The 27,666-nt window shown below is 48.6% G+C and overlaps 1 protein-coding gene across 1 annotated transcript in view; it reads left to right on the top strand.

Annotated features, from left to right (window-relative positions):
- Acan (aggrecan) overlaps positions 1 to 27,666 on the top strand; it is a 67,117-nt gene that overhangs the window by 36,252 nt on the left and 3,199 nt on the right. The window contains 10 exon segments of the mRNA XM_048790280.1: positions 174 to 301; positions 1,899 to 2,192; positions 3,707 to 4,111; positions 5,090 to 5,264; positions 5,933 to 6,060; positions 7,400 to 7,693; positions 9,990 to 10,205; positions 12,506 to 16,126; positions 24,422 to 24,535; positions 27,489 to 27,647. Coding sequence (XP_048646237.1) covers positions 174 to 301; positions 1,899 to 2,192; positions 3,707 to 4,111; positions 5,090 to 5,264; positions 5,933 to 6,060; positions 7,400 to 7,693; positions 9,990 to 10,205; positions 12,506 to 16,126; positions 24,422 to 24,535; positions 27,489 to 27,647 — 5,534 coding nt within the window.

Here is a 27,666-nt window from a genome sequence, read left to right as displayed (position 1 = left end):
GGACTGCCCTTAATCACTAATAACAGTAAAAAACAGTTCACATATTCAGAGTAGACACAGTCAAATGTAATATTATGTTGCTGTTTCATCCTATAAGGAAGGAAGCTACAAGAGCCCAGGCCTTGGGCTTCCCACTGTCCCAAGTGACACTCCTCACTTTGGATTCCTGGCAGGTACCCCATTCACACCCCCCGGGAAGGCTGCTATGGAGACAAGGATGAGTTTCCAGGTGTAAGAACCTATGGCATCCGAGACACCAATGAGACCTACGATGTGTACTGTTTCGCCGAGGAGATGGAGGGTGAGTGTATCCCCCCACCAGGAGGAAGCTCGCCATCCCTGTCACCAAACTGACCGACACTCACCCCCCCCCCAAGGGCCACACAGACCTGCTATGGGCCAGGGCACTAGCTCAGGGCCTGACTCAATCCTTCTCTGCCATGAAGGAAGAGTAGGAAGGGCCTACTGGTCTGGACCCCTCCATGTCCACTTTAGAGAAGGTCTCAGTAGCCCTAAGCTTCTATAAACTGTCCAGAGTCACCACTGGGCACCAAAACCCTTGCTACAGGAATACTCACCTGGGACTCTGCCTCCTAGCCAGGACCCAGTTGCTCTGGTCAGCCCATCCCCATCCTAAGGACTGCTGTATCTTCAAAGCCCAACCCAGGGCTGGGATGTAACTCAGTAGTACATTGCCTAATTAGCATGTGGCCCTGATTCAGTTGCCAAGAAGAAGGAGGTATACTGCTGGTGGTCATAAAAAAAAAAAAAAATAGCTCAGCCTTATCACCCTCATAAGAGAGCCTCCTGGCCAATCCAGGGTAAGCCCAATGGACACCTAGTTTTCAGGAGAGCTGGTCCCTCAGCCAACCTTCTTTCTGCTTCCCTATTGCCGGTCTCTGACCCTATTCCAAACTTTCCTGTTGGGTTAATTGTGGGGAGGAACTTGGATTCTTTGTTTTGTAAAGGGCATTAATTTTGGTCACAAGGGTCACACCAGCATGTGGATGACACTCCTTCCCCCATCTGCACCCATTTACCCTCTGGACATTCCAGACTCTGTCACCTCTGCACAGGCACTTACATACATACCACAGCCCCAAGCTCGCCGCTCCTTCAGGCTGGAGAGAAGAGCAGACATGGCCCCTTCCTCCATCTCACCCCAATAGTCAAACCCATCTATTAGGTAATGTGTACTTGTACTCTCACCTTTGTCTAACCAAAGATAAATAGAACTGCCAATCAGAACTGTCACTGTGAAAAAGCACTCAGAATGGTCCTGGTGAGTGGGTGTCCACAGCCCTACCCTAAATCTCCAATATACCCTTGATAAGTTTGGGTAAATATTTTTTAAGCTTGCAGGCCCCAAATTGTGCCATGATGGCCTCTTCACAACCTAGAGACCCCAGTTTGGGAAGCACTATTCTAAGAAGTCAAAGTCTGGTGCCTGTTTTTCCCATCAGAATTAGATTTTTTTTTTTTTTTTTTTAAGGATTTGCTGAGTGGGTAATCCCTGAGCTCATAGGACAGCTCCCCTAGTGTTTAAAAGTTGTACAGCAAATGGTGGGGCAAAGATGCTTCTGACCAGGAAAGATTTTCCTCCTGGATTTCCCATTACCCCACCCTTGGATCCACCCCTTGTGTTTTGGTGGACTTCTTTCTACAGCTCCTTGTTTAAGAAATTGACATCATCCTGCCCAAAAGCCCAGAAAAATATGGGAAATGAAGGGCAAAATCTGAGATACGGACGTGTGGGTGTGGATCCAGGATTTGGGGAAGTTAGAGACCAAACTGAGTCAGAGGACTAATCTGCAGGAGAGACCCGAATCTCTCTCAGAGGACATGGGACAGGGGAGTCAGGAGGAAGATCTTTACTCAGCTTGCTGTGTCCTTCACAGGAGAGGTCTTTTATGCAACCGCTCCAGAGAAGTTCACCTTCCAGGAGGCAGCCAACGAGTGCAAGAGGCTGGGCGCCCGGCTAGCCACCACCGGCCAGCTTTACCTGGCCTGGCAGGGTGGCATGGACATGTGCAGCGCCGGCTGGCTGGCAGACCGCAGCGTGCGCTACCCCATCTCCAAGGCCCGGCCCAACTGCGGGGGCAACCTCCTGGGCGTGAGGACCGTCTACCTACACGCCAATCAGACGGGCTACCCCGACCCCTCATCCCGCTACGACGCCATCTGCTATACAGGTGGGGCTGGGATTGGGAGCGGGAAGGGGACTTGCGCCAAAGAAAAGATCTTGGAAAGTGAGGGCTGGGTTTTACCCCTTGAAAAGGCCCCTGGGTACTTAACTCCAAGCTTTTGCCACCCTTACGCCCCTTTTCATTGGTTTTGAAGGTGGAGACACTGGAGGCTGCAGTGTCTCCAGTCCTTTCTCATCAGATCTTCACAGAACAGGGGTAAAAACATGTGCGTTAGACTCTGCGTTTTCTCGGGTTTGAATCACAGCTCTACCAACTACTGCTGCACAACTCTGGGAAAGACAAGGCCCTGACCCTCCCTCTGAGCCTCAATCTCATTATCTAATGGGGAGATGGTGGTACCGCGTCAAAGATGATGGGGGCCTGTTATGAGGCCATGATCCCACAGGAGGGCGCTGTTATCTGCCCTTTAAAATTGCACTTAAAAGGAAAAACCAAGTGTTACTGAAAGAGTAGGAAAACATTGGAGAAGAGGATGTCATTTTAAAAAAGTAGATTAAAATAAGTTTTTATTTTATTGAACACACGTTAGGTTGTAATTATAATTAATTGCTAATTCTTGGAGAAAAGAAATGAATAATATGGATGAGGAGCTGCATCAATTTTACAACAGAATTAAATGACAACTCAGTTCATATTTCACTTCCATAGCCTGATCTAACACAAAGAGGGTAGTTTTGCAAAAATAATTCATATCCCCCCCAAAGCTTTTCTTATCTTTTTGATAATCTATCCACTCTCTGGAAGTATTGTGAATTTTCTCTTTATTAACTAACTGGCTTCTTTCTGAAAACGCCTTATTTGTCTGTGCCAAGGCAGGCAGTTCCCTGGCACCACCTTCATCAATTTCCTGATCTCACCTTCTGCAAGATTTTTACATTTTTCCTTCACAACTGACATAAAATGTCCCGGTGGACACTCAGTGGGTAGTCACAGATGGGCAAAATGGCAACTGCTGATGAATAGGAAGGGATGTCCTGGTGGGAGCTGATTTTATGAAAAGTAAGCTGGCAGGTCATTATCTTGCAAGTATCCATGGGTATCCGCACATTGAAAAAAACCTCAGATTGAAAAAAATGGGACAGGTATATTGCATCTGTTCTGAACATGTGCTGACATTTTTCTTGTCTTTATTCCCTAAATAATACAGTATAACCATCATTTACATAGCATTTACACTGTATTAAGGATTATAAATAAGCTAGATTTAAAGTGTACAGAGGATGTGGATAGGTTATATACAAACAGTATGCATTTTATATAAAGGACTTGAGCATCTGCAGGTTTCGGTATATATGGTAAGTTCTGAAAGAAATTCCCATGGATACCAAGGGATGACTGTAGTCAGAGAGCTGAGGATGCCCCTGCCATGTGCTACACAAGGTGCCTGGTACCCTGCAGGTACTCTCCTTCCCAGGAGGGAAGGAGGCAGAGTGAAGCTCATCTCTCATCCCTCTCAAGCCAGGCTGAGCAGTTAAAGCTCATCTTTGTCCCCACCCCAGGTGAAGACTTTGTGGACATCCCAGAAAATTTCTTCGGGGTAGGTGGTGAGGAAGACATCACCGTCCGGACAGTGACCTGGCCCGATGTGGAGCTGCCCCTGCCCCAAAACATCACGGAGGGGGAAGCCCGAGGCAACGTGATCCTCACTGTAAAGCCCATCCTGGACGTATCCCCCACTGTCCTGGAGCCTGAGGAGCCCTTCACATTTGTCCCTGATGTGGGAGCTACCGCCTTCCCCGAGACTGAGAATGGGACTGGAGAGGCCACCAGGCCCTGGGGCTTTCCTGAGGAGTCCACATCTGGGCTGGGCTCTGTCACAGCCTTCACCAGCGAGGACTTGGTGGTGCAGGTGACTGTTGCCCCTGGTGAAGCCGAGGTCCCTGGGCAGCCCCGTTTGCCAGGGGGTAAGTACCCACCTGTTCCGGGGGAGGCTCAAGGGCAAGCAGAAGGAACTTGGCCTGGGGACCCACCCCAATACCCTTTCAACTTAACCTGAAACCTGGGACAGCCTCTCTCCTCTCAAGCTTTTCTCTCTTGGTCTCAAACAAAGAGGTTAGAGCAGACCAGTCATGTCCACTCTTTGCCACAAATCACTTGCTTCAAAGGAAGTCATATGTGTAAAACAGGGTTATATGTCAAATAGATTAAAGTGCCACGTGGCCCTAAGAAAAGTGGAGAGGAGCACTGGGGCCCCTCCCTGCCCATCAGGCACCTCCACAGCAGAGGCCCCCTTAGAAATCCTGCACTGGGTGACCCTGAGGCCCCTCCTGGTCTTGTCCTCCCTGCCATGACAATGATCCGCAAACTGCTCAATGGGCCAAAATCCTGCTGCTCTTATAAGCCCCACGAACTAAGAATAACTTTTACTCCCTAAATAGTTGAGGTGGAGGAAGTCAAAAGAAGAAGAATATTTTGTGATGATTGAAAATTATATCAAATTCAAATTTCAACATTCACAAGTGAAGTTTGATTGGAACTAAGCCATAGCCATTTGTCAATGTGCTGTTGATGGCTAACTAGGACAATCACAGCTGAACTGAGTAACAGAAACCATATGGCCCACAATGCCTGAAATATTGACTACCTGGCCCTTTCTAGAACATGCTTCCAGTCCTGTGCCAGACTGATGGTGCTCCACAGGCTTAGTGAATGTTTGAGGAATTGGGATGTCACAAAGCAGAGAGCCCAGCTGTTCCCCAAACTCAAGTCCATAAAGGAAGGCCCTTCTGGTGGTGTCCCTACCCAGGGGACTGGCAAATGGACCCTGCCATCCGCCATCACATCCACAGTGCCAATCCAACATATCAGAATGGAGGAGCTGGGCTTGGAATGGGCCTAGGGCAACTGACCCTGACTGCTCTCTCCTCTCCTTCACCACCCAGGAGTCGTGTTCCACTACCGCCCAGGATCCACCCGATACTCGCTGACCTTTGAGGAGGCGCAGCAGGCCTGCCTGCGCACAGGGGCCGTCATGGCTTCGCCCGAGCAGCTCCAGGCCGCCTATGAGGCGGGCTACGAGCAATGTGATGCTGGCTGGCTGCAGGACCAGACCGTCAGGTGCAGGGCGAGGCGGGGCGAGGGCGGGGCGGGGATGGGCAGGGCGGAACCAACCGGGACGGGACCACCCCTCTCCCAGCCTAGCAGCCTCAAGAGGTCTGGCCTAAGGAGCCACATCCTGCACGACACTCAGCACAGTGGGCACCCTCCAGAACCTTCAATGCTAATTACTTAGTGACTCCAAAGCCACTCCCCAGGCATATTTTCTCCCCTAGGCATATTCTGGAAGGATGATAAGTTCCTATTCATGGAATCAGGAACATAAACAGAACAGACACTCTGGTGGTGCCCACACCTGTGGGAGAGGCAGAAAGACACTGCAGCCACCACCACATCCACAATCCCATCAAGTGGGATTTCGGCCTGAATTTCCAGGCAGGGGACATTCACCCCAAGAGACAGAGAGAGCCCCTGTTCTTGAGGACCCCCTTCTCAAGCACCCCCCTCCCCAGTTCCCTCCAGTTTGACCCAGTGTCCTTCCATGTAGCAGCTTCTCTTCTGAAGTCAGAGATTCCCGTACCCTTCCCCCAGCTGCTCAGCAAACTTGCTACATGAGAGGTGGCTCCTAGTTTCAGCCCATGAGACACCCCAAGACACGTCCTACCTACATCAGAGTGACCCTGAACCCCAACTCCCAAAACAGGCTCTCATCCTCCCTTCATTTGCAGATACCCCATTGTGAGCCCACGGACCCCATGTGTGGGCGACAAGGACAGCAGCCCTGGGGTCAGGAGCTACGGTGTGCGCCCATCATCAGAAACCTATGATGTCTACTGCTACGTGGACAAGCTTGAGGGTACAGGCTACATTCTCACATTCGGGGCTCTAGATGGGCAGGGGACTGAGAGACAGACACAAAGAGGAGGGGGAATTGCCACCCACTCACTCCATTCCCACTCAGCCTTCCAGGTGGAAAGGATCCTGTTCAAGATGGCACAGCCCTCTCAGTGCAAGTCCCTCTTTCCCTCCTCGATGGTGCATGTGGTTTTCCCAGCACTGCAGGAGAGCACTCACTCCTTTAAAACACAATGAGTTCTATGAATACATAAATTAACTTGTTATAAATAAATGCCACGAAGGTCATAGTATCCCCTGCCTATGATCCCAGCCACTTGGGAGGCTAAAGAAGAAGGATTGCAAATTTGAGGCCAGCCTGGGGAACTTAGCCAGACCCTGTCTCAAGATAAAACAAAAGGGTCTGGGGATGTAGCTCAGAGGCAGAGCACCCCTGGGTGCTCACAGATAATAATATTAGATAAATAAGTGTTATATATTTATATTATATAAGTATATTTATATTATATATATATATATTTATATTGGATTATATATTTATATTAGATAAATAAGTGTTAAATATATTAAATAAGTATTATATTGGCCTCTTATAGAATCCCAGTGCCCACGAATGAAACAAAGGCTCTGAGAAGTCCCACAGTGGAAAACCTCCTTGACCCTGTCTAAACTAGCATTGCCAAGCTTATTCAACCGCAGACCTTTATTTTGCTTTATTTCATTTTATTTAATCTCAGTGAACATCACCAAATTACTCTTCCACTGGAACCAATTGTAGAAATGCTGATGTTCTGGAAATTTTTCAGAATTAGTACTCACTTGATCCAGGACCCTGGGCACTCCTTGTTTATAATGAGGTTGGTTTTTTACCCACACAAGAGGCTTTTTTTGAGTATTGAATAAAACATATATGAAAAGTTGATTGCCCAGGTAGGTGCTGGATAAATCCTCCTGAACTATATAGGCAGCTAGGTGTGGCTGGGGTGGGTGGGTCCACAGGAATCAGTATCCAGCAAGCCGCTCCCCTTAGCCAGGGCAGGGGGTCCCTGGTGTGACTGAAGAAGCCAGAAAGGAGGGATGGAGTAGAAGCCACTTCCTTGTGGAGTGACCTGTTCCACCCAGCTCTGCTGTGACATTGCCTTCCCATAGAAATCTCATGGAGTCCCAGGAAATCCCAGTCCCTTCGGTCACAAACCAGAGCAATTGGTCACTCTAGTTCCGGTGTCCTAGAGATCTAAGAGATGTGATCCGTGGCGGGTGTCCATCCTCACAAGCAGGATTGGGATGGCAGGGAGCGGCCGTGGGCCTGGAGGGTCACACTCCACCTGCTTCCCCGGCAGGGGAGGTATTCTTCGCGACGCGCCTGGAGCAGTTCACCTTCCAGGAGGCCCTGGAGTTCTGCCAGTCGCAAAACGCCACACTGGCCTCCACCGGCCAGCTCTACGCCGCCTGGAGCCGAGGCCTGGACAAGTGCTATGCCGGCTGGCTGGCGGACGGCAGCCTCCGCTATCCCATCGTCACCCCTCGGCCAGCCTGCGGAGGGGACAAGCCAGGTGTGAGAACCGTCTACCTCTATCCCAACCAGACGGGCCTTCCAGACCCGCTGTCCCGGCACCACGCGTTCTGCTTCCAAGGTATGAGCCCTTACCTCTCATCCAGCATCCCATTCTGCCTCCTGGTGACTCCCCGAGGCTGGCCCTCCTGACCCCTCTCCATCAATCTCCTATCAGAGCAAGGAAGAAAACATCCTGTTGGGACAGGGACAACTCTAAAGTTAGCTGACTTTAGGCTTTGACCCCAAGACAAGGCCATTCTTCTAAATTTTCCCAGAGACAAAGCAAAGTAGATAAAGAACTTTGACTGTAAAATTCAGCAAACCTGACTTTCAATTATGGCTCTGCTATTTAATAGCTGTGTGACCGTGGATAAATGACTTAACCTCTTCTTTTCTCTGCTTCACCTATAAATGGTGATAAAATAGTTTCTGCTTCAAAGAGCATTACATATGAATACAAACAGTTGGGATAGTGCATGCAATGCATTTAAAAATATACATAAATATTTTTAATTTGTAACTCTTGTCAAATTCTCTCCTTCTTGTAAATATTTTTGTGATGAGGTTAATCAAATAATTCTATTATTCTTTATTAAGTACCAATAATTCACATTTCTAATTAACCCATGCTGTGGACACACTGCCATATCCATCATTAACAATTAGATTTCTAAAAAGGGTATCAAGGAACAGTTGATGGCCAGGGTGTGGCCAAGCACATTGCTGGACTCTGATCGGATGAGCTCTCACAGTGTTAATATAGGGTCTAGGTGCACTGACCAGATGTAGGTTATAGAAGAGCTTGGGTCATATTTTCCATATTATGCAAATTGAGGGTCTCTGCAACTTTCTGTGGCTGTATACTTATTTCCAAATAAAATTAAGAGGAAAAAAAAAGAGACCCCAAAATTTAAAATCCTATTCAAATTTCAACCTCTTTTGTAGTTTGGATGTCTCCCAAAGAACCATGTGTTGAAGGCTTAGTCTCTAGGTGGTGGTCCTATTGAGAGGTAGTGGAAATTTTAGAAAGTGGGGCCCAGTTGGAGGAAGTCGATCACTGGAGATGTGACTTTGACGAGTATTTTGGGAACCCAGGCCCTTCCCCACTGCCTACCTCCTGACTGCTGTGAGGTAAGCAGCTTTGCTCTGCCACACCCTCCCTGCCATGTCATTTCCACCTCACCACAAGCCACAGCAGTGGGGCCAAGCAACGGAGGCCTAAAAACAACTGGAATTTTCTGTGTTAGTCAGCTTTCCTTTGCTGTGACAAAGTATCCGAGAAAACCAACTTAAAGGAGGAAAGATTTATTTGGCTCATAGTTTCAGACCCTGGTCAGCTGGCTCCATAGTTCTGGGCCTGTGGTGAGGCAGAACATCATGGCAGAAGGGCTCACCTCATGGCAACTGGAAAACAGAAAGCAGGAAAGGGGCCAGGGACAACAATGCCTTTCCAAGGCGAGCCCCCCAGTGGCCTCCGTCCTCCAACCAGACCCATCTCCTACAGTTTCCACACCTCCCAATAGTCCAGTGTTGAACTGATCAGTGGGGTGATACATTGATGAGGTCAGAGCCCTTGTGATCCAATCACTTGGATCTGAATGTTGCTGCAGTGGGAACCACACCTTCAACACATGAGCCTGAGGGGGACATTTCATACCCAAACCATAAGAGCCCCCATGGGGTCAGGTTCAAGAACACCAGTCCCCTCCCCGGAGCTCATGAGGCTCTTGGCCCAGGACCTATCTCTACTCTGGGTAACAGAAGCCAAGCCAGTTGGTTTTCCAGTAAATTCCCAGCCATAAACCCTTCTCCCCTGACCCCTGACCCTCAGTGGACTTGGCCTTTTATATTCTCCTGCAGAGAAGTTGAGTTTCCTTCCTACACTTCCCCAATCTGCTGGTTTCCCCCAAACCATAAGAATTCCCCTCACAGTTGATGAATATTTCCTTCCCTCCTCCAAATACCAGGATGGCTGCATGAAATTTAAACATCTCCTTCCTGTTCTTGGTCCTGACACACTTGGGACATAATGTCTCTCCCCAGTAGAAGCAGCATGGTCTGATACCAGATGCTTGGATTCTATCTGCCACTTCTAAGTCACTGACCCTGGGCAAGAAATATAACTCTGAGCTTCATTTGTAAAAAAGGGAGTAGAATCTATTCCACTCTGATCTAGACCACCGATGGGTATGTGTGATTATAAATGGTACACCTGGCTCTTATTAGCTGAGATGGCAGGAGCCATCTTGCAGAACTGAAGGCTGGGTGGCCAGTAAGGCTCTCATGCCAGCTGATCCACCTCAAATTCCCCTAACTCCTCTCAAGGGATGGGTCACTGGCCAGCAGGGGACCCTCATCACCCACGTTCTCTTCAGGTGCATCAATGGTGACCTCTCCAGGAGAAGAGGAGGTCAGAACTCCCACAGCACCCACTGACGTGGAGGACTGGATCATTACCCAAGTGGGACCTGGTGTGGCTGCTGTCCCCATAGGAGAGGAGACAACTGCTGTCCCAGTCTTCACCACTGAGCCAGAAAATCAGACAGAATGGGAACCAGCCTACACCCCAGTGGGCACATCCCCACTGCCAGGTCTGTGTGGGTGGGCTCAGGGCACATCCTGCAGTTGTACATCCCTATCTGCCTGGGTTGTGCCTGGGGGCAGGGGGGCGGTTACTTCCCCCTGGGACCTGGGTTCCTAGGACATGCCCCGGAGTGACAACAAGGCCTTGTGTATAAAACACCCCACACACATGTCCACTGTACTCTTTCCTTTATTTCTCCTGCAGACATCCCCAATGCCCAGCACTGGGCCCATCAGAAGACTCTCAGTCATTCTGTCCTCTTGCATGGACACTCCTACCCTAACCTTTTCCATCTTTAGATCCTTTAGAAGGATTTCCAATAGGGGAGAAAGAACAAAGGAGAGGGTAACTACTGCAGGTCTGACTGTGACCTCTCTACTCGACTTTCTCCTCCTTCCATGTCCCTCCTCTGGATCAGGCCTCCCCAGCCAAGACTTCCTAAACTCTGAAATCAGATGGGACCTAGCAGGATGAAAGTAACAGTCCCAAAACCTTGTCAGAAGTGTTTTGTGGTCACCAAGGTTTGGGAAGTCCTGGCTTACTGAAAGACTAACAGCTTTCCTCGCTGCCAACCCTCTCAAGTCTTTGATAAGCTAAGGTGCACTGTCATTCTCAGAGAAGAGGTGATGTATGCAGGGTGTCACAAGTAAACCTGATCACAGAGACTTTATTTATTTTCATGGAAGCTTGTTAACATTTAGTGGCTCACAGCACTGGAACACGGATTGAAGTGGTCTACACCATGCGTGTGCCTAGTGCAGTCGGCTCCACAGGGACTGGTGCATCTGAAGAAAAGACCTTCAGAGCTTCCCAATAGTTCATTCAGCCACTCATTCTCCTCGTGGGTCCTCAGCAATTTGGCAGAACTGGGTGCTTCTCTGGAGGCTGAAAATGCAAAGTTCGTTCCCTCCATGCCAAAAGATGAGGATTCAACTCTAGGTGGGATTCTAGCCTCAAGACTTCACCCAACAGCCACACCTGCCTATGGCCCTTTCCTTGCCCCTCACCAGGAAAAGAATAGCTGGGTCCTCTTGGGCAGGAGGGTGTGGCTTGGCCCAGGACTCTGGCCACTATTCATGGGAAGTTATCCATGGGAAAGTGCTCCAGCAGCCTTGTAGACAAGTTTAACTTCAGTTCCTGACCACCTTGCGGATTTCAGCCATATCTGGGACTGTCTGAACTATTGTTCATGCCACGACTTTTTCTTTCAATTGACTTGCTTTTTAAACGACACCTAAATGTATTTAAAAGAGAAATGTTATATTATGACTGCAAATGGTCATGCCAGTGGTTTCTGATATATGTATATTGTGTGTGTGTGTGTGTGTGTGTGTGTGTAAATCAAAATAGAACTTTTTCTGGGTCCTACCTGTAATCATCCAGTATGCTACTGTACTTCACTACCCACACCCTCCAAAGTTCTCTTCTGAGAAAGAGGGGACTGTGAGCCTACCCAGAGGATCAGATGCATCTTTCCCCAGAAGTATGTGTAAGGTTCAAACCTAGCTATGTTGTTTTTATTTTTATTTTTTTTAGTTGTTGATAGACCTTTTTTTTTTTTTAATTTATATGTGGTGCTGAGAATTGAACCCAATGCCTCATACGTGCTAGGCAAGTGCGCTACCACTGAGCCCCAGCCCCAGCCCTGCTATTTTGTTTTTAAATGGCAAAGAATATAAGACTGAAAGAAAAGAATGTAACCATGATTATTTAGAATGGTGAGGGTTTTTTCTTTTCTGTTTTTCAAATCCTCTGTAATGGGGATCTCAGAATTGAAAAGGGAATGTGTGTTTACAAATAGCACTACACCGGCTCTGCCAGCTTCATTCTGTCGTCCTCATGTCCCGGCTTGTGGACATGATGAGCTGGGCCCACCCCAGAGCCTCTGTCAGCCAGGCTGGGCTAGGGTCTGGGAATTTGCTTCTCTATCAGGTCCCCAGAGGCTGCTGGTGCTGCTGGTCCAGGGATCAAAATTACATGAGATGATAAAGTGGAAGTACTTGAAGGGTGACCTTGGTCGTCTTCAGTGATGGCCCACACATCCAATGGTTTGTGTGGATGGCAGCCTCTACAGTCTCACAAAACACAGGCTGTGAAGGCCTGTGTCCCTGAGGGTAGTGTGGGAGCTTCCTTGTGCCCCTGCTTCTCCCTGCTTCCTTCCCTCTCTTGTCCTCCCTTCCTACTCCCCTTTCCAAGACACTTAAGGATTTCTGAATTCTGGGGAGGAAGGTTTTACTGTGGAAGGACTAGAGTTCAGTTTCAGAGTTACTAAGCCCACACCTCACCTTGTTTCCTCCTTTCCTCCAGGGATCCCTCCCACATGGCCTCCCACTAGTGCAGCAACAGAGGAAAGCACAGAAGGCCCTTCTGCAACTGCAGTGCCCTCTGCCCCGGAAGAGCCTTTCGCCACGGAGGAGACCTACACACCTGCCCATGTCAGGCCAAGTGGGATGGAACTGCCAGGCTCTGGGGAAGTATCTGGAGCCCCTGACATCAGCGGTGACTTCACAGGCAGTGGAGAAGCTTCAGGACGCATTGACTCCAGTGGGCAGCCCTCAGGGGTCAGTGCAAGTGGACTACCCTCTGGAGACCTTGATACCAGTGGTATCACCTCCACAGTGGGCTCAGGCCTGCCTGTGGAAAGTGGACTGTCCTCAGGAGATGAAGATAAAATTGAGTGGCCTACCACTCCTAAGGTTGGTGGGCTACCCTCTGGAGGTGAGGGCTTAGAGGGCTCTGCCTCTGGAATAGGGGACCTCAGCAGGCTTCCTTCTGGAGAGGAAGTTCTAGAGACTTCTGCCTCTGGAGTAGGGGATCTCAGTGGACTTCCTTCAGGAAGAGAAGGTCTAGAGACTTCTGCCTCTGGAGTCGAGGAGGTCAGTGGGCTTCCTACTGAAAGCGAAGGCCTAGAGACTTCTACCTCTGGAGTAGAGGACCTCAGTGGGCTTCCTACTGAAAGTGAAGGCCTAGAGACTTCTACCTCCAGAGTAGAGGACCTCAGTGGGCTTCCTACTGAAAAAGAAAGTCTAGAGACTTCTGCCTCAGGAGTAGAAGATATCAGTGGGCTTCCTTCAGGAGGAGAAGGTCTAGAGACTTCTGCCTCTGGAGTAGAGGAGGGCAGTGGGCTTCCTACTGAAAGCGAAGGCCTAGAGACTTCTACCTCTGGAGTAGAGGACCTCAGTGGGCTTCCTTCTGGAGGAGAAGTTTTAGAGACTTCTGCCTCTGGAGTAGAGGACCTCAGTGGGCTTCCTTCTGGAGGAGAAGTTCTAGAGACTTCTGCCTCTGGAGTAGAGGAGGTCAGTGTGCTTCCTACTGAAAGAGAAGGTCTAGAAACTTCTGCCTCTGGAGTAGAGGAGGTCAGTGGGCTTCCTACTGAAAGTGAAGGCCTAGAGACTTCTACCTCTGGAGTAGAGGACGTCAGTGGGATTCCTACAGAAAAGGAAGGTCTAGAGACTTCTGCCTCTGGAGTGGAGGACATCAGTGGGCTTCCTTCTGGAATAGGAGGTCTAGAGACTTCTACCTCTGGAGTAGAGGACATCAGTGGGCTTTCTTCTGGAGGAGAAGTTCTAGAGACTTCTGCCTCTGGAGTAGGAGATGTCAGCAGGCTTCCTACTGGAAGAGAAGGTCTAGACATTTCTGCCTCTGGCATAGATGATGAACTTAGTGGTGGACTTCCTTCTGGAAGAGAAGGTATAGAGATTTCTGCTTCTGGAGTAGGAAAAGATATCAGTGGACTTCCTTCTGGAAGGGAAGGTCTAGAGACCTCAACTTCTGGAACTGAAGAAACCTCAGAAGGATTACCTTCTGGAACAGAAGATTTGGTGGGGTCTGCTTCTGGAACCTTGGTCTTTGAAAAGCTGCCTTCTGGAACTGTAGGAAGTGGACAAGCTCCAGAAGAAAGTGGCCTTCCCTCTGGATTTAGTGGTGAGTATTCTGGAGTGGACCTTGGAAGTGGCCCATCCTCTGGCCTGCCTGATTTTAGTGGACTTCCATCTGGATTTCCAACTGTTTCTCTAGTGGATACTACATTGGTAGAAGTGGTCACAGCCTCCACTGCAAGTGAACTGGAAGGGAGGGGAACCATTGGCATCAGTGGTGCAGGAGAAATATCTGGGCTGCCCTTCAGTGAACTGGACATTAGCGGGGGAGAAAGTGGACTCCCTTCAGGAACTGAACTCAGTGGTCAAACATCTGGGTCTCCTGACATCAGTGGAGAAACATCTGGATTCTTTGGTGTTAGTGGACAGCCATCTGGGTTTCCTGACATCAGTGGGGGAACATCTGGCATTTCTGAGGTCAGTGGGCAGCCATCAGGGTTTCCTGACACCAGTGGGGAAACATCTGGAGTGACTGAGCTTAGTGGACTATCTTCTGGACAACCAGATGTCAGTGGAGAAGCATCTGGAGTTCTTTTTGGCAGCATCCCACCATTCGGCATAACTGACCAGAGTGGAGAAACATCCGGGGTTCCTGATCTCAGTGGGCAGCCATCAGGAATAACACCCAGAATCCCGGACCTGGTTTCTGGCACCATGAGTGGCAGTGGGGAATCTTCTGGAATTACATTTGTGGACACCAGTTTGGTTGAAGTGACCCCTACTACATTTAAAGAAGAAGAAGGCTTAGGGTCAGTGGAACTCAGTGGTCTCCCTTCTGGGGAGACAGATCTGTCAGGCACATCTGGGGTAGTGGATGTCAGTGGACAATCTTCTGGAATAATCGATTCCAGTGGGTTTACATCCCAGGCTCCAGAATTCAGTGGCCTACCAAGTGGAGTAACTGAGGTCAGTGGAGAAACTTCTGGAGCTGAGATTGGGAGCAACCTGTCTTCAGGAGGATATGATGGCAGTGGACTTTCATCAGGTTTCCCAACTGTCTCTCTCATAGACAGAACTTTGGTGGAATCTGTAACCCAGGCTCCAACAGCCCAAGAAGCTGGAGAAGGACCTTCAGGCATTTTGGAACTCAGTGGTGCCCATTCTGGAGCACCAGACATGTCTGGAGACCATTCTGGATCTTTGGACCTCAGTGGACTGCAATCTGGGATGGTGGAACCCAGCGGAGAGCCATCAAGCACTCCATATTTTAGTGGGGACTTTTCAAGCACTGCTGAAATAAGCGGAGAATCCTCTGTAGCCACAAGCACGAGTGGAGAGGCCTCAGGTCTTCCAGAAGTTACTTTAATCACTTCAGAGTTCGTGGAGGGTGTAACTGAACCAACTGTTGTTTCCCAGGAACTCGGCCAAAGATCCCCTGTGACATACACACCCCAGCTTTTTGAGGCCAGTGGGGAAGCCTCTGCCTCTGGGGACATTAGTGGGGCTACACCAACGTTCCCCAGTTCTGGAGTAGAAGCATCATCAGTCCCAGAAGCCAGCAGTGAATTGTCTGCCTATCCTGAGGCTGAAGTGGGAACATCTGCTGCCCCAGAGGCCAGCGGAGAGGCCAGTGGAGAGGTGTCTGGGGCCTCTACTCTGCAGGAAACCACCTCTGCCTTGCATGAAGCTGACCTCGAGAAAGCCTCGGGCCTGGGGGTGAGCAGCAGCCCTTGGGCTTTTCAGGAAGGCTCCATGGAGGGGTCTGCTGCTCCTGAAGTGACCAGAGAGTCAACCATCACCTATGATGTGGGCACAGAGGCATCTGGCATGCCTTCAGCCTCTCCTGTGACTTCTGGGGACAGGACTGAAATCAGTGGAGACCTGTCTGGTCAGACCTCAGGGATGGATATTGTCATCAGCACCAGCATCCCAGAATCTGAATGGAACCAGCAGACCCAGCGCCCTGCAGAGGCACATCTAGAAATCGAGTCTTCAAGTCCCTTGTTCTCAAGAGAAGAGACCCAAACAGATGGAACAGCCACCTCCCCAACAGATGCTTCCATCCCAGCTTCCCCAGAGGGATCAGGTGAAGCAGAGTCCACCGTTTCAGGTATTGTTGTTTTTCATCCTTTAAATGTGTCTGGACAGCTGTACTGTAGAAAGACACTGTGGAGCTTTAAGTTTCCAAGCACAGTTCCACCACAGATTAGCTGTGCAGCCTCAGGCAAGAGTTTTAACTTCTCTGAGCTTTCCTTCTATAAAATGAGAATAGTACCAAGAAAACTAAACAGAATATAAATATAGATAAAGCAAGTATTATATTTTGCACACAATACACCCTCACAAAGATTAGTGACTGTTACCCTAACAGTGGAGTTACATCACATGAGCATTTATGTGTGAATTCAGCTGTGTGTACTTGGCACAGGGAAAAAAGGGCGATTTAGAAAGTCCTGGAAATTCTGTTCATGCATCATGCCCCAGGGTGAGTGTGAGAGAAGACAGTGAATCTGCTGATGACATTTTTAATGTCTGATTATGTGTTTTGTGTAAGACTAAAACCTGCATAATTTAGGGAACTATGAAGTGCTATTTTGGCCATGTCCCAACTTTAGACTCTGAGTCCTCACCTACCCCAGGAAGGGACTCCCTAGATGACTGTGATTGCCTCACCTCCACACAGTCCTAGGAACTGGTCACCTGGCAAGTAGCTGCTTTCCCTTTGCTTTTTGTTTGGGGATTCCTTGACCCTCCCACGGGGCTAAGAGAGCGTTCATAGTCAGCAAAAGAGTCCCCACCCCCAGATGCTGGGGGCCAAGTGCCCAGAAACAAGCTGACCCAAAGCCACCCTCCTGGAGTTTAGGGATCTCATGACCCAGCTGCACAGTCTTGGAGACTGCATTGGCACCAGGTGGCTGTGTTCTTGATACTCAGCCTCTTCCCTGGGGTTGAAGCCCCTGCCAGGTCCTGTGCAGAGGAGCCCTGTGGTGTTGGAACCTGCCAGGAGACAGAGGGACGTGTCATATGTTTTTGCCCCCCTGGCCACACTGGCGAGCACTGTGACATAGGTAAGAGCCTTGTGGGGTATGGGGGTGTGGGTAGGGACACTGGATAGACTGACTCCTTCGTCCCCAGAAGGGGCCACAGGCAAGAGGAGATGACCAGGGTCAACTGTAGCCTCAGGCTTTGCAGACTAGGAAGGAGAGGTCTGCAGCAGCAGAGTGTCAGGGGTCACAGCCTCACAAACACAGCTTCCCAGAGCATCTAGTGGACAAGACGGTTTAGGAGAAAAAAAGTTAAGTTAAATAATTAGGCAAGCAAGTAGTTTGTTTTCTATCAGGCCAAAGGCTACTCTATGAGTGCTTGAATTTTGAAGATAAAAAAGAGCCCTCCAAGAAATGTTGAACTTGGGGTGAGTATTGGTACCCCCGGACACGTCCCTCTGTCTCTCAAGGGGGCTGTTTTGTATCATGCAGGGTGAGCTCCACCGAGAAAGTCTCTGTGGCTCCCTAGTGTTTGGGTCTGGATGGCATCTGAGTCCCCTTCCTGTCCTGAAGGAAATAATACAGTGCTTGTCACACCCAGCAGTGTGTTTCCCACGGGCACCCATTGCCCTGGAAGCTCTGTTGGTTCGATGCCATGGTCAAGCAGCCTGTGGGACGGGTAAGGAACCTGGGGCTCCTCTGATTGGAGGTGGTTAGAATCCACCTGTCATTCTGTGGACACATCCAAGGCCTGAGGCCACGATGACATCTTATCTCTTCAACATTAAAGAGGTACCCGGTTACCGCCAAGATCCTGTGCTTGGGTTAGCTCTTTCCACGGCCCAGTGCCCTTGTTCCTAGCTTCTCTCTCTAGTCAGGGTCTTTCACAAAAGGGCTTTATTCCTAGAACATGCCCAAAATTGGAGAATGGAATTCCAGGGGCAGAAAACAACCACTTCCAGGTTTGCCAGGCAAATCCTGCTAGGTACCTAGCACCCAATAGCCTTTACATCATCCCCAAAGGCTCTGAGTCTGGATATGTGACTATATGTGAAAATTAACATATCATTATATATTAGATACTCATATGTACTGTGTGGCTGGCACTTCTATAGTAAATATGTACAAGCATTAGGGCAGATAGCATCTGTTCTTTCCCCCTCTGGGGTCAGTCTCTGCCCATAAGTCAGAGCTGGAAACTAAGGACACTCTGGGCCTCCAAGACCAGAGCGGGTGAGCTCTCCTTACTGCCCAAGGGATAATTTTTTCATGGGCTATAGTGACCCCAGGAACTGTAGCCAAATGTCTCAAACCGGGGATGACTCTATTCTTGTGGTCAGGGGGCAGTTACTGGGGACTGAACCCAGCTACTTTCCACCATTGAGCTACATCCCCAACCCTTTTTTTTTTTTCCGGGGCGGGGGGAAGCTCTTAATTTTTTACTTTGAGACAAGAGCTTGCTAAGTTGCTGAGGCTGGCTGGCCTTAAACTTACAATCCTCCTGTCTCAGCATCCTGAATAGCTAGGATTACAGGCATGCACCAACGTGCCTAGCCATTCCTTCCCAAACCTGATACTTGAGGCAAAAATGTGACACTAGTATCAGAAGTCAAGCAAGGCTCATGTCCTCAGCAGCCCTGAAGTTAGTAAAATCAGATGACAGTAAAACTTAACTACTCTATTATAAGGGCAGCCTTTCTCTGATCTTGCATATTTCCTCAGGGCTCTCCCAAGATTTCTTCCCCAACAGCTCTATGAGCAGGTTGGTAATTATTCCTATTTGAAACTGGAAAGAAGAGAGGTTAATTCATTTGCCTGAATCCACTATATGAGTTGAATCAAGGATCAAGGTCTGAGTTCACTTTTTTAGCACACTGGGCTAAATTAGAAACTGCCTCTTAAACATAATAACAAGTTGCTGGGCATAATGGCACATGCTTGTAATCCCAGAACTCGGGAAGCTGAGGCAGGAGAATCTCAAGTTCAAGGCCAGCCTCAGCAATTTAGCAAGGTCCCAAGCAACTGAGGGAGACTCTGTCTCAAAACAAAATTTTTTTAAATTTTTAAAGTGGAGCTGGGGATGTAGTCAGTGGTAAATATCCAGGGTTCAATCCCCACTACCAAATAAATAAATAAATAATAACAACAAGTTGCTGGTCGCAAAAATCTGAAGGCAGATATCTGGGGAGCCAGAATGAAAAAGGGCTGTGGAATCAGAGTCAATCTGATCGACACGCACAGCCAAGCCCCTGCTTTCCTCATTTGACAACAGGGATCAATGATAGTGGTTCTCAGACCAGACCCATGGATTCTGATTGAAATGGTCCTGTGGCCTTTGGCATTGGGGCTTTTAAATTCCCAGGTAACTTCAATGTGCAGCCAGGGCTGAGAACACTGCAGTACGGGTCACCTGAGTATAACATCAGCCAAGAGGCATTCAATAAAAATCAGTTCCCCTTCACTATCTCTCATGCCACTAGTTAGGGAAACCTTAGCATCCCTACAGAGCAGGTGATGAGGATCAGTGCAGCACAAGCCTGGGCTTTCACTCCCCAGGCCTGTGCCCTGGGGTCCCCAGTCACTCCTGTTCAATGTAGCTCAAGGTTCAAGTGCTTCCAGGACTGTAGATGGTGTCTGGTCTCCATGGATGAACCACCTACCATCTTGCTCTAGAATTGGGAGCCAAAGGTTGTTAAAGAAACCATGATTTCTAACAGGAACCAAATACGGTGTTTTGTGGAATGTATGGTAATATTTAATATTCAGGGGAGATGTTTGCCTAGCAACGGAATTAGAGGCTGTATTTTGTCCTAAAAGAAACATTTGAACCATTTATTGTGGCACACACCTGTAATCCCAGCAACTCAGGAGGCTGAGGCAAGAGGATCACAAGTTCCAGGCTAGATTCAACAACTTAACAAGACTGTCTCAAAATAAAAAGGTCTGGGGATGTAACTCAGTGGTTAAGTGCTCCTGGCTTCAATCCCCAATATAAAAAAGAAAAAGAAAAGAAACGTTTGGGAATCACTGTCATCTTATTTAGTCAGTATTCCATAAACAAATTCTTGATAAATTATTAATTAGTACTTTCTACTTCAAAATAAATATCTGATTAATGAATGCTCAGATTCTTTAGCAATCAAAAGTAGGACTATTCTATTCTTACCCACTTAAAAATCATCATCTTCCTCACCTGCATTACTGATAGCATCTATGGGGAGTGACTAAGGTTTCCCAGCTGCTGTTTAAAATCAAGGGAGTGCTTTTAAAAAGCATCATACTTGGGCTCCTCCCTAAGATATTCTGATTCAGTTGGTCTGGAGAGGACCTCCTGCACTAGCATTTAAAAAAATTAAAAATTTAAATTAAAAAAATTGTTTTAACTATCCCATTAATTTATAGTGTGCAACAAAGGTTGAAAAAGCACTGTTCTAATCAGATCTCACATCTGATTTTCAGTCATTGCTGAACTTCTCCTAACTTCTAGCTTAGAAAGATACAAAATTAAAGTTTAATCAGTCTTTTTTCTATTTTACTGAAATTGTTCACTTTTTTGGTTGGGAATTCTAATTTATGATCGGACACTGTCTCTTCTTCTAGGGAATACATTTAACTTTCAGTAAAACCTTTTTTGTCTGGGAAAGAAGTACTTTCACCGAAACTGAAAAATATAGGGCTATAAAAATCTAAAAATTCAAAGTAGACCTTCTTGACTTGACTCAACCAAAAAGTCCATGGGCAGGTCTTAACAAGCAACTTAATTGAATTGAAGCAGGATATTAAAATTGCACTCAAAATCAACCTTTAGAATATAGAAGACTTTAAATAGTATAATAGTAGTATACTTTTTAATTTAATGATTTTTATTTTAAAAGCAAATTGGGACGGACAAAAATACCCTCATAATTCCTCCCTCAGTAGTATAAAAGACCCAACAAGAAAGTCAGTATCTATACTCAAGTCTGCCCATCCTTATTGGTCTTAGGTTTTTGCATGGTGCCCAACAGCTACTGAGTTAAGCAATTTTCTCTATGCTTCTTAAGGGGATCCCCACCCCCAGTCCTTATCCTGGAAAATTATGTCCTGGAAAAAAAAAAAAAAGTTCACTCTTGTCTTAGAAAGATAAGCATCCAGCTGCACAGATGGTATACCGAATAAAGAGTACCATTCATATTGTAGTCTTTATGAGTGGCAAACCATTAGTCAAGTATCACTTGGGTAAAATCACTTGTCACCCTTTGTTCAGCATCTTCATGTGTCAAATAAACTCCAGCTCACCTGGGGGTCCTGGGCTCTGATCCAGGTGGACAAGACCTACTCAAGGTGGAGGCCTGATATCTCCAATTCAGACACCAAGTATTATTTCCAAGTATCTCCATTACTTTGGCCTTCACAAGGGGGCTCCCAATTCTTTCCTCCCCTAAGTTAGAGGTACCACTGGAAGGCCCTGCTGAGGTATGAACCATCCCTTTTAGTTTTAGTAGTGGTAACAGAAGCTAGAGAGTCCTGACAGTACCCAGACTCCCTGCTCCGTGATGATGAGTGAACATTGGGTGGCTGTAGAGGAAATGGTAACAAGGTCCCAAGATTCCAGGACCCCAGTGTCTCTGTCCCTCCATCATCCAGTTTCATTTTCTTACTCTCTCTCCCATCTCTTCTCATCTGTCACCCCTGTTTGCCAGCATAAGCAAGTCTCTTCACTTGTATCCCTAACTATAAATGGCATCATGTCTATACCCACTGGGCATTTGGAGGATAACATGAGTGTGTCAGAGAATCCGGCTCAGACAAGGTTGTTAGCAGATCTTGGTTCTCTCCTCCTTTCCTCTCTTCCTTTAAGATGTCTTCCACTGCCCAAAGCCCTTTCCTCCCTCTACCCCCCATGGTATGGGACACCCCCAACTGGACCCAGTCCTATTCCTCTCTTGGTTCTAGAAGCTGAGAGATGCTTTAACTGCCCCTCACAGAAAGAGGTGGACATTTAGGTCCAGAGTGGCTCTTGCAGACAGATAAAGAGGAGATGAGGTGCCCAGGACTGAGGGATTAATAAGAAAGCTACACACAGGATATCAGCCCTCTCCCTGCAGCTGAAGATGCAGACTCAGCCTCTCTAAACTGCCCCAGTGGGACCCACAGGCTCTTTGCTCTTCAGAATTGTGGCCCTTCTGTCCCTCCTACAAAAAAAAATAAATAATAATAAGCTTCTGATTCCAGAAATTGGTTCAATCTGTCCTTGCAACCTTCTCAGATTTGGTGCCCTGGCCAAACACAGGGAAAACAACACTGCCCTGGAGCTCACACAGCCTGGGGACGGGCAGTACAAGGTACAATCTCCAAGCCTCTGGGCAGCTGGAAGCTGTCTGGCCTGACCTGCTTCTGGGCCTCCCATCTTTGCCACCCTTCCTGATTTGATCAGGAGCCCCAGAGTTGATGTCTGGCTTTTCTCCCAAGAAGCCACCCCTGTCCCCTGCTCTGTACAACTGCTTTAGCGCCTACATTTGCTTCATTCCCCTTGCCCAGTGCTGCCCACTTCCCATAATGATGCTAATGGACAAAAGAGAACACAGCTTTCCTGAAGCAGGAGAGCCGCCCCAGCTTCACCCTGCTGACTGACCTGACCTATTGCTGCTACTGCTGCTGCTGGGAATCCTGGTGCATGCTGGGAATCCAAGTGCATGCTGGGATTTCAATCAGTTCCTCCATGCATTTTGAGTTTGCTCAGAACAGTTCCAAACCTGGAACTGTTGGTTTCTAATCTATGGTATGCACTCCTTGAAATGAAGTTAAGGACTCTGTGGGACAAGAGAGATGCTCAAGAAACAGAGATTAGGAGCTTCACAGGATGAGCAAGACACCTGGGAACCAGAGATTTTCAGGCCACCCATTGCGCAAACCCAACTTTGGCCAAGAAGATGTCTATTATGCACAAACTTGAAGATCCAGAGGAAGATACTTTTGCTCTCATGTCAGAGGATTGACTTTAAGATCTGGTTTGCTCTTAATGGAGGCAAGAACTAAGTCCTGGAACATAATGAGGATTCAGAGGTCCTATTCCCAGCCCAGGGCTTAGCTACTCACATGGATACCACACATAAACATGCCATTGGATCCTGGAGGTTGCATGGACCCAGCTGCACATACCAAGGCTTAGCATCTCCCAACTACATATCATGGTACCCCATGAGCCACTGGAGACCTCTTGTTGCAGAATTTTACTGATGTGTTGGCAAGAGGATTTGCATAATACCTTCATCTTGTCCCCGGTCAGGGAAACCTAGGGAGAAAAATAAAAAATAGCAGGAGCTTTGGACTACAAACACAGCAGAAGAATTCCTTCATGTCTTCTGGTTTCTCAGAAAGGTTCAGAAAGACCATATTAAGAGATTCAGTTCTCATCATGGCTAATTGAGGAAAGGTTGAGGCAAAGGCCAATGACTTACCAGCCCAAGTTCTACAAAGAAGTTTGACCAGAAAAACATCTTCGGACAAAAACAGAAGGAAGAAGAGCTGACCTGAGAAGAAGAGGCTGATAGGCATCTGCTTGTATTTCAGAATTGAGTGGCTGGTAGGCAGCTACTCACTGAGCACCTGGTCAGCTTCAAAATGCTTGCCTCCCATTCACAGCATGGAGCCTTTCCAGACCATACCAAAACCATTTGCCGCAGGAGAGAAGAGTCTGGAAGAGTCTTTACTCACTGGAGATATTCACCTTCTGTGGCCTTAAACTGGAAGATTAAATGGGGAAATGTTGGACAGGATTTTAGTCCCTATCCCAAGAAAAAGATACCAGCTTCATTTTTACAAGATATTTTACAATTTTTTTTTTTTAGTGAAAGCAAAGAAGGTGTCTGCAACCCAAGAAGTCTAGTGAGTTTCATATGGATATCCCAAGTGGCCATTTTCTCATGGATCTATACTCTGCAGACCCCATTTCTAGTTTGTTCATTCTGGTACTGTATCACCTTGTCCTTTTTCCCGAGCTCAGAGCTACAGAGGAAAACAAGAAAAGAAAGAGTCCTAAACAAGCTTCAAGAACCCGACTTCCAGTGTCCTTGCTCACCTCTGTGTTCATAGTTCAGACTCCATGGCTTCCTGAAACATTCACAAAAGAAGACATCTTGGAGGAACTTTTGGCTTCAAAAGTACCATATCTCTCCAACCCACTGGGAAACCTGGCTTCAGGGCTCCAAGCTTGTCAATCAAGAATCACACACATCCAAGAAAAACCCTGTCAGAATCTTTGGTTCAGCATTCCAAGATGGCGGCAGCAGCAGCAGCAGCAACAGTTCTCAGGAAAACCAGCCATTCCCCTCCCCAGGCTCTGGACAGCAGCAGGGCTGGCTACCCATAAGGAGGCCACAGTGCTTGTGAGGCTGGATTTGCGGGCAGGAGTCCTAATGGTGGCCCTTGATTTCTTGCAGACATTGATGAGTGCCTCTCAAGCCCTTGTCTGAATGGAGCCACCTGCGTGGATGCCATCGACTCTTTCACATGCTTATGCCTTCCCAGCTACGGAGGGGACCTGTGTGAGATCGGTACGGCCGTCTCTGCTTCAGCTAATGTTACTAACAGTTGCACCTCCTCTTTCCTCACCCTTCCCTTCTAATCCCAGACTCTAGGCCCTGACCAGGGCCCCATATCCATCTGGACAACCACCAAGAAGTCTGCTTTTCCCACTGATTCTCGCTCTTTTTCTTGCTCTTCCCCCTGAAAACCCTCTTCTGGAGCACTGCCTGATCTGATGACAGGAGAAACTGCAGGCTAGGCAGCCTGCACTTTGGAAGGTGGGGCTCTAGGAAACTTTATACCACTAACTTTCTCCAGGATTTGCAGACTTGCTGATGCCACCACTGAGCTTGGTGCAAGCATCAGAGTAAGAGGATAGAGCCGATTCTGTGCACTTGTCTTGAAGGAAGCTATGGGTGGGAACAATTGTGTCTCACTCCAGTGACAGCCTCAGATCTTCCCAGTATGGTCATGGGCAGCATCTGTCTGCTTTATCATCTGTGGGCCTTTTATGGCTCTTCCATGGTCGAAGGAGCCAAGCTACCTTGCTCTTCCCCTGGGTGAAAGCTGTGGTTGGTCTGCCTGAGAGCTCCTGTGTCACCAGCATGCTCAAGTCATGCATGAACAGGGACTGCTGCATGTCACCTTCTCTTCTTCACATCATGACAGCTGCTACATTGGTCATGCTTTCCTTCTTCCTTCCTTCTTCAAGACCAAGGACTGGCCAGAAAGAACAGTCTCACTGCAAGGGGCAGGGGTTGAGTTGCCTTTCTTGGGTCTTGCCAACCCCTCTATTTCTCACCTACATTCCAGGAACCCTCCCAGGGCCAGGCTGAGCCCCAGCTCTCTCCCTATGGACCTTCCTACTCTCCCCCCAGCCCCCCAGGATTACATGGGCTTTCTGACTCAGAGGGGAGATATGGCTTCAGGTGTTGGTAGCAATGATGCACACCTGGAAGTGTGCAAGATCTCAAAGCTCTTTTTCAAAGAACTCTCAAGGTGGATACCAGAAACTTCCAGAAAGCAGCTGAAATTCCTTGGCATAAGCATTATGGGTGGTAGTCGAGATTTGAATGTCCCTTGAAGACAATGACAGTGTTACAGGTTAGTGGAGGAATTTAAGGCTTCTAGAAGAAAAGGCCTGAATACCCCTCCTCTCCTGCAACCTCAGCTGGGTTTTGGAGAGCTACAGGATTTTCTCCCCAGGATACCAAAACCATTTGCCGCAGGAGAGAAGAGTCTGGAACATCCACACAGACAAAAGCTCTGGGGTTCCAGCATGGAAAGGGGAGGTTGTACAGGAATGGAGGCAGGGCTTTCATGGGGCTCTGAACTCTGATGGAACAGAGTTTGTTTCAGAGCCTCTCAGAGAGGCCCTGGGCCTGGGTACCCAGTGAAGCCAGGCTGCATCTCTTCTCCCACTCCAGCCCTCTGCCCTCACCACCCCACAGTGCCTCATTCTTCATCTCTGGCCTCACAGCCTTTCCCAGTCTCCCTGGAATTCTGTCTGTGTTCCACAAAGCCTCCATCGTGCATGGCCCCACATAAGCACCCCCCCAACTGCTTCACCCTCCAGCTTTGCCTGCCCAGGTCAGCCCACAGGCACTGAGATGACCCAAGAACTGACCCCACAAGTCAGCACTGGGGTGGAATCTCTGTCTTCCTCGTGGTGCTGAGCTACCTCTGATGCACACCTGGAAGTGTATCTGAGACCTCCCCAGTGCTTTCCAGACCTTTGCTTCATCCCCTGGGAGAGCATTGGTAGCAGGGGACAAGGCCTCCCCTCAGTTCCTCCTGCTACTCCACCTCTTTCTTCTCAGACTATTGGCCTCCACTCTACTGTTTTCACTCTTCCCAAGCCATGTCCTCCTCCCTTGGCAAGCATCCACCATGCATGCTAAGACACCTTCCCCAGCCTGCCAGTCCTTCCTTCCTGGCATGGCCAGATTGGTGGCATCCAGTGGGAGGCTGCCTACATCCTGAAGCGTTCATGGCCCCAGGGCCCTCCACCTGGGTGGGCAGTCCTCCACTTAGGAGGACCCCTCCACATGGGAGGCCCCAGGGGATGAAGGGCGAGAAGGACTTGAATTCCCTCTGTCCAGTGCTGCGCTGGCAGACATTTGACGACTGGATCTCACAGAGGAAAGAGGAGCCCTGATGGTGGCAACTGTCAGCTCCTGAGGGGCAAATACTCTCACCAAGGCCAATTTAAAATTGCCAGTACCATGTCATGCAGGCGGAGTTAGGAAGTGACGCTTACAGTCACTGATCCTGAGTGACAGGCTCCTGCATATCCCTCCAGAACAGCCCCTTCTCCAGAGCAGAGAGCTCATTACAAATTTAGAAGTACTCCCCTCTTCCCATCTGCCACCAAAATATAAACAAAAATGAAAGCCAGGGCCCCTGGACCAGGGGTGGACCCCTGGCTGGCTGTGTCGCTCTCTAAGACAGCACTCAGCCAGAGGCCTCTCTGATAAATGGCCTGAGCGCTGTCATTCTTTGCACCCAAAGCAGACTGATTTCTGCTCCTGTCCTCACTCACATTTCTGTGGGAAGGAGGCTGCCAGCCCCTTTTTCTGCCTAGGCCTGCCCCTCCTAAATCCTCCAACTGCTTCCCACAAAGCCTCTTGGAACCATGTTTTGCCTTAAATCTCAAAACTTGCCACATTTTTGACCTTTGGTCCACTAAGCTCGGTTGGCCCTCCAGGGCAGGCACCTGCAAGTGGAAAGTTGGGGCAGGGAGTGGCACTGCATCAGGGAAAAAAAGGTCCCTGGCACTAACATTTCCCAGAGATGAGACATAGAGGCCACTAGAGGAGCCAGGGCTTACTGGCTTCCCACAGGAGCATGTCCCGAGCTGGGCCTGTTCCTTCCCTTGAGAGCACAGGAAAGGGCGAATCTAAACCCATGTCATAAGACTGGCAGCAACCACATCCCCAGCTGGCCTGGAACTCCACTTCAAGCCCCTGACCTGTATTGCAGACCAGGAGGTATGCGAGGAGGGCTGGACCAAGTTCCAGGGACACTGTTACCGCCACTTCCCTGACCGTGAGACCTGGGTGGATGCTGAGAGACGGTGTCGAGAGCATCAAGCGCACCTGAGCAGCATCGTCACCCCTGAGGAGCAGGAGTTTGTCAACAGTGAGTGGGGGGGGGGGGC

This window comes from Marmota marmota, unplaced genomic scaffold (genome assembly GCF_001458135.2).
Source record: "Marmota marmota marmota unplaced genomic scaffold, marMar, whole genome shotgun sequence".
In the NCBI taxonomy this organism is placed as follows: Eukaryota; Metazoa; Chordata; class Mammalia; order Rodentia; family Sciuridae; genus Marmota; species Marmota marmota.
The sequence above is the reverse complement of the archived record's forward strand: the minus strand, read 5'-3'. Positions and strand labels throughout refer to the sequence as shown.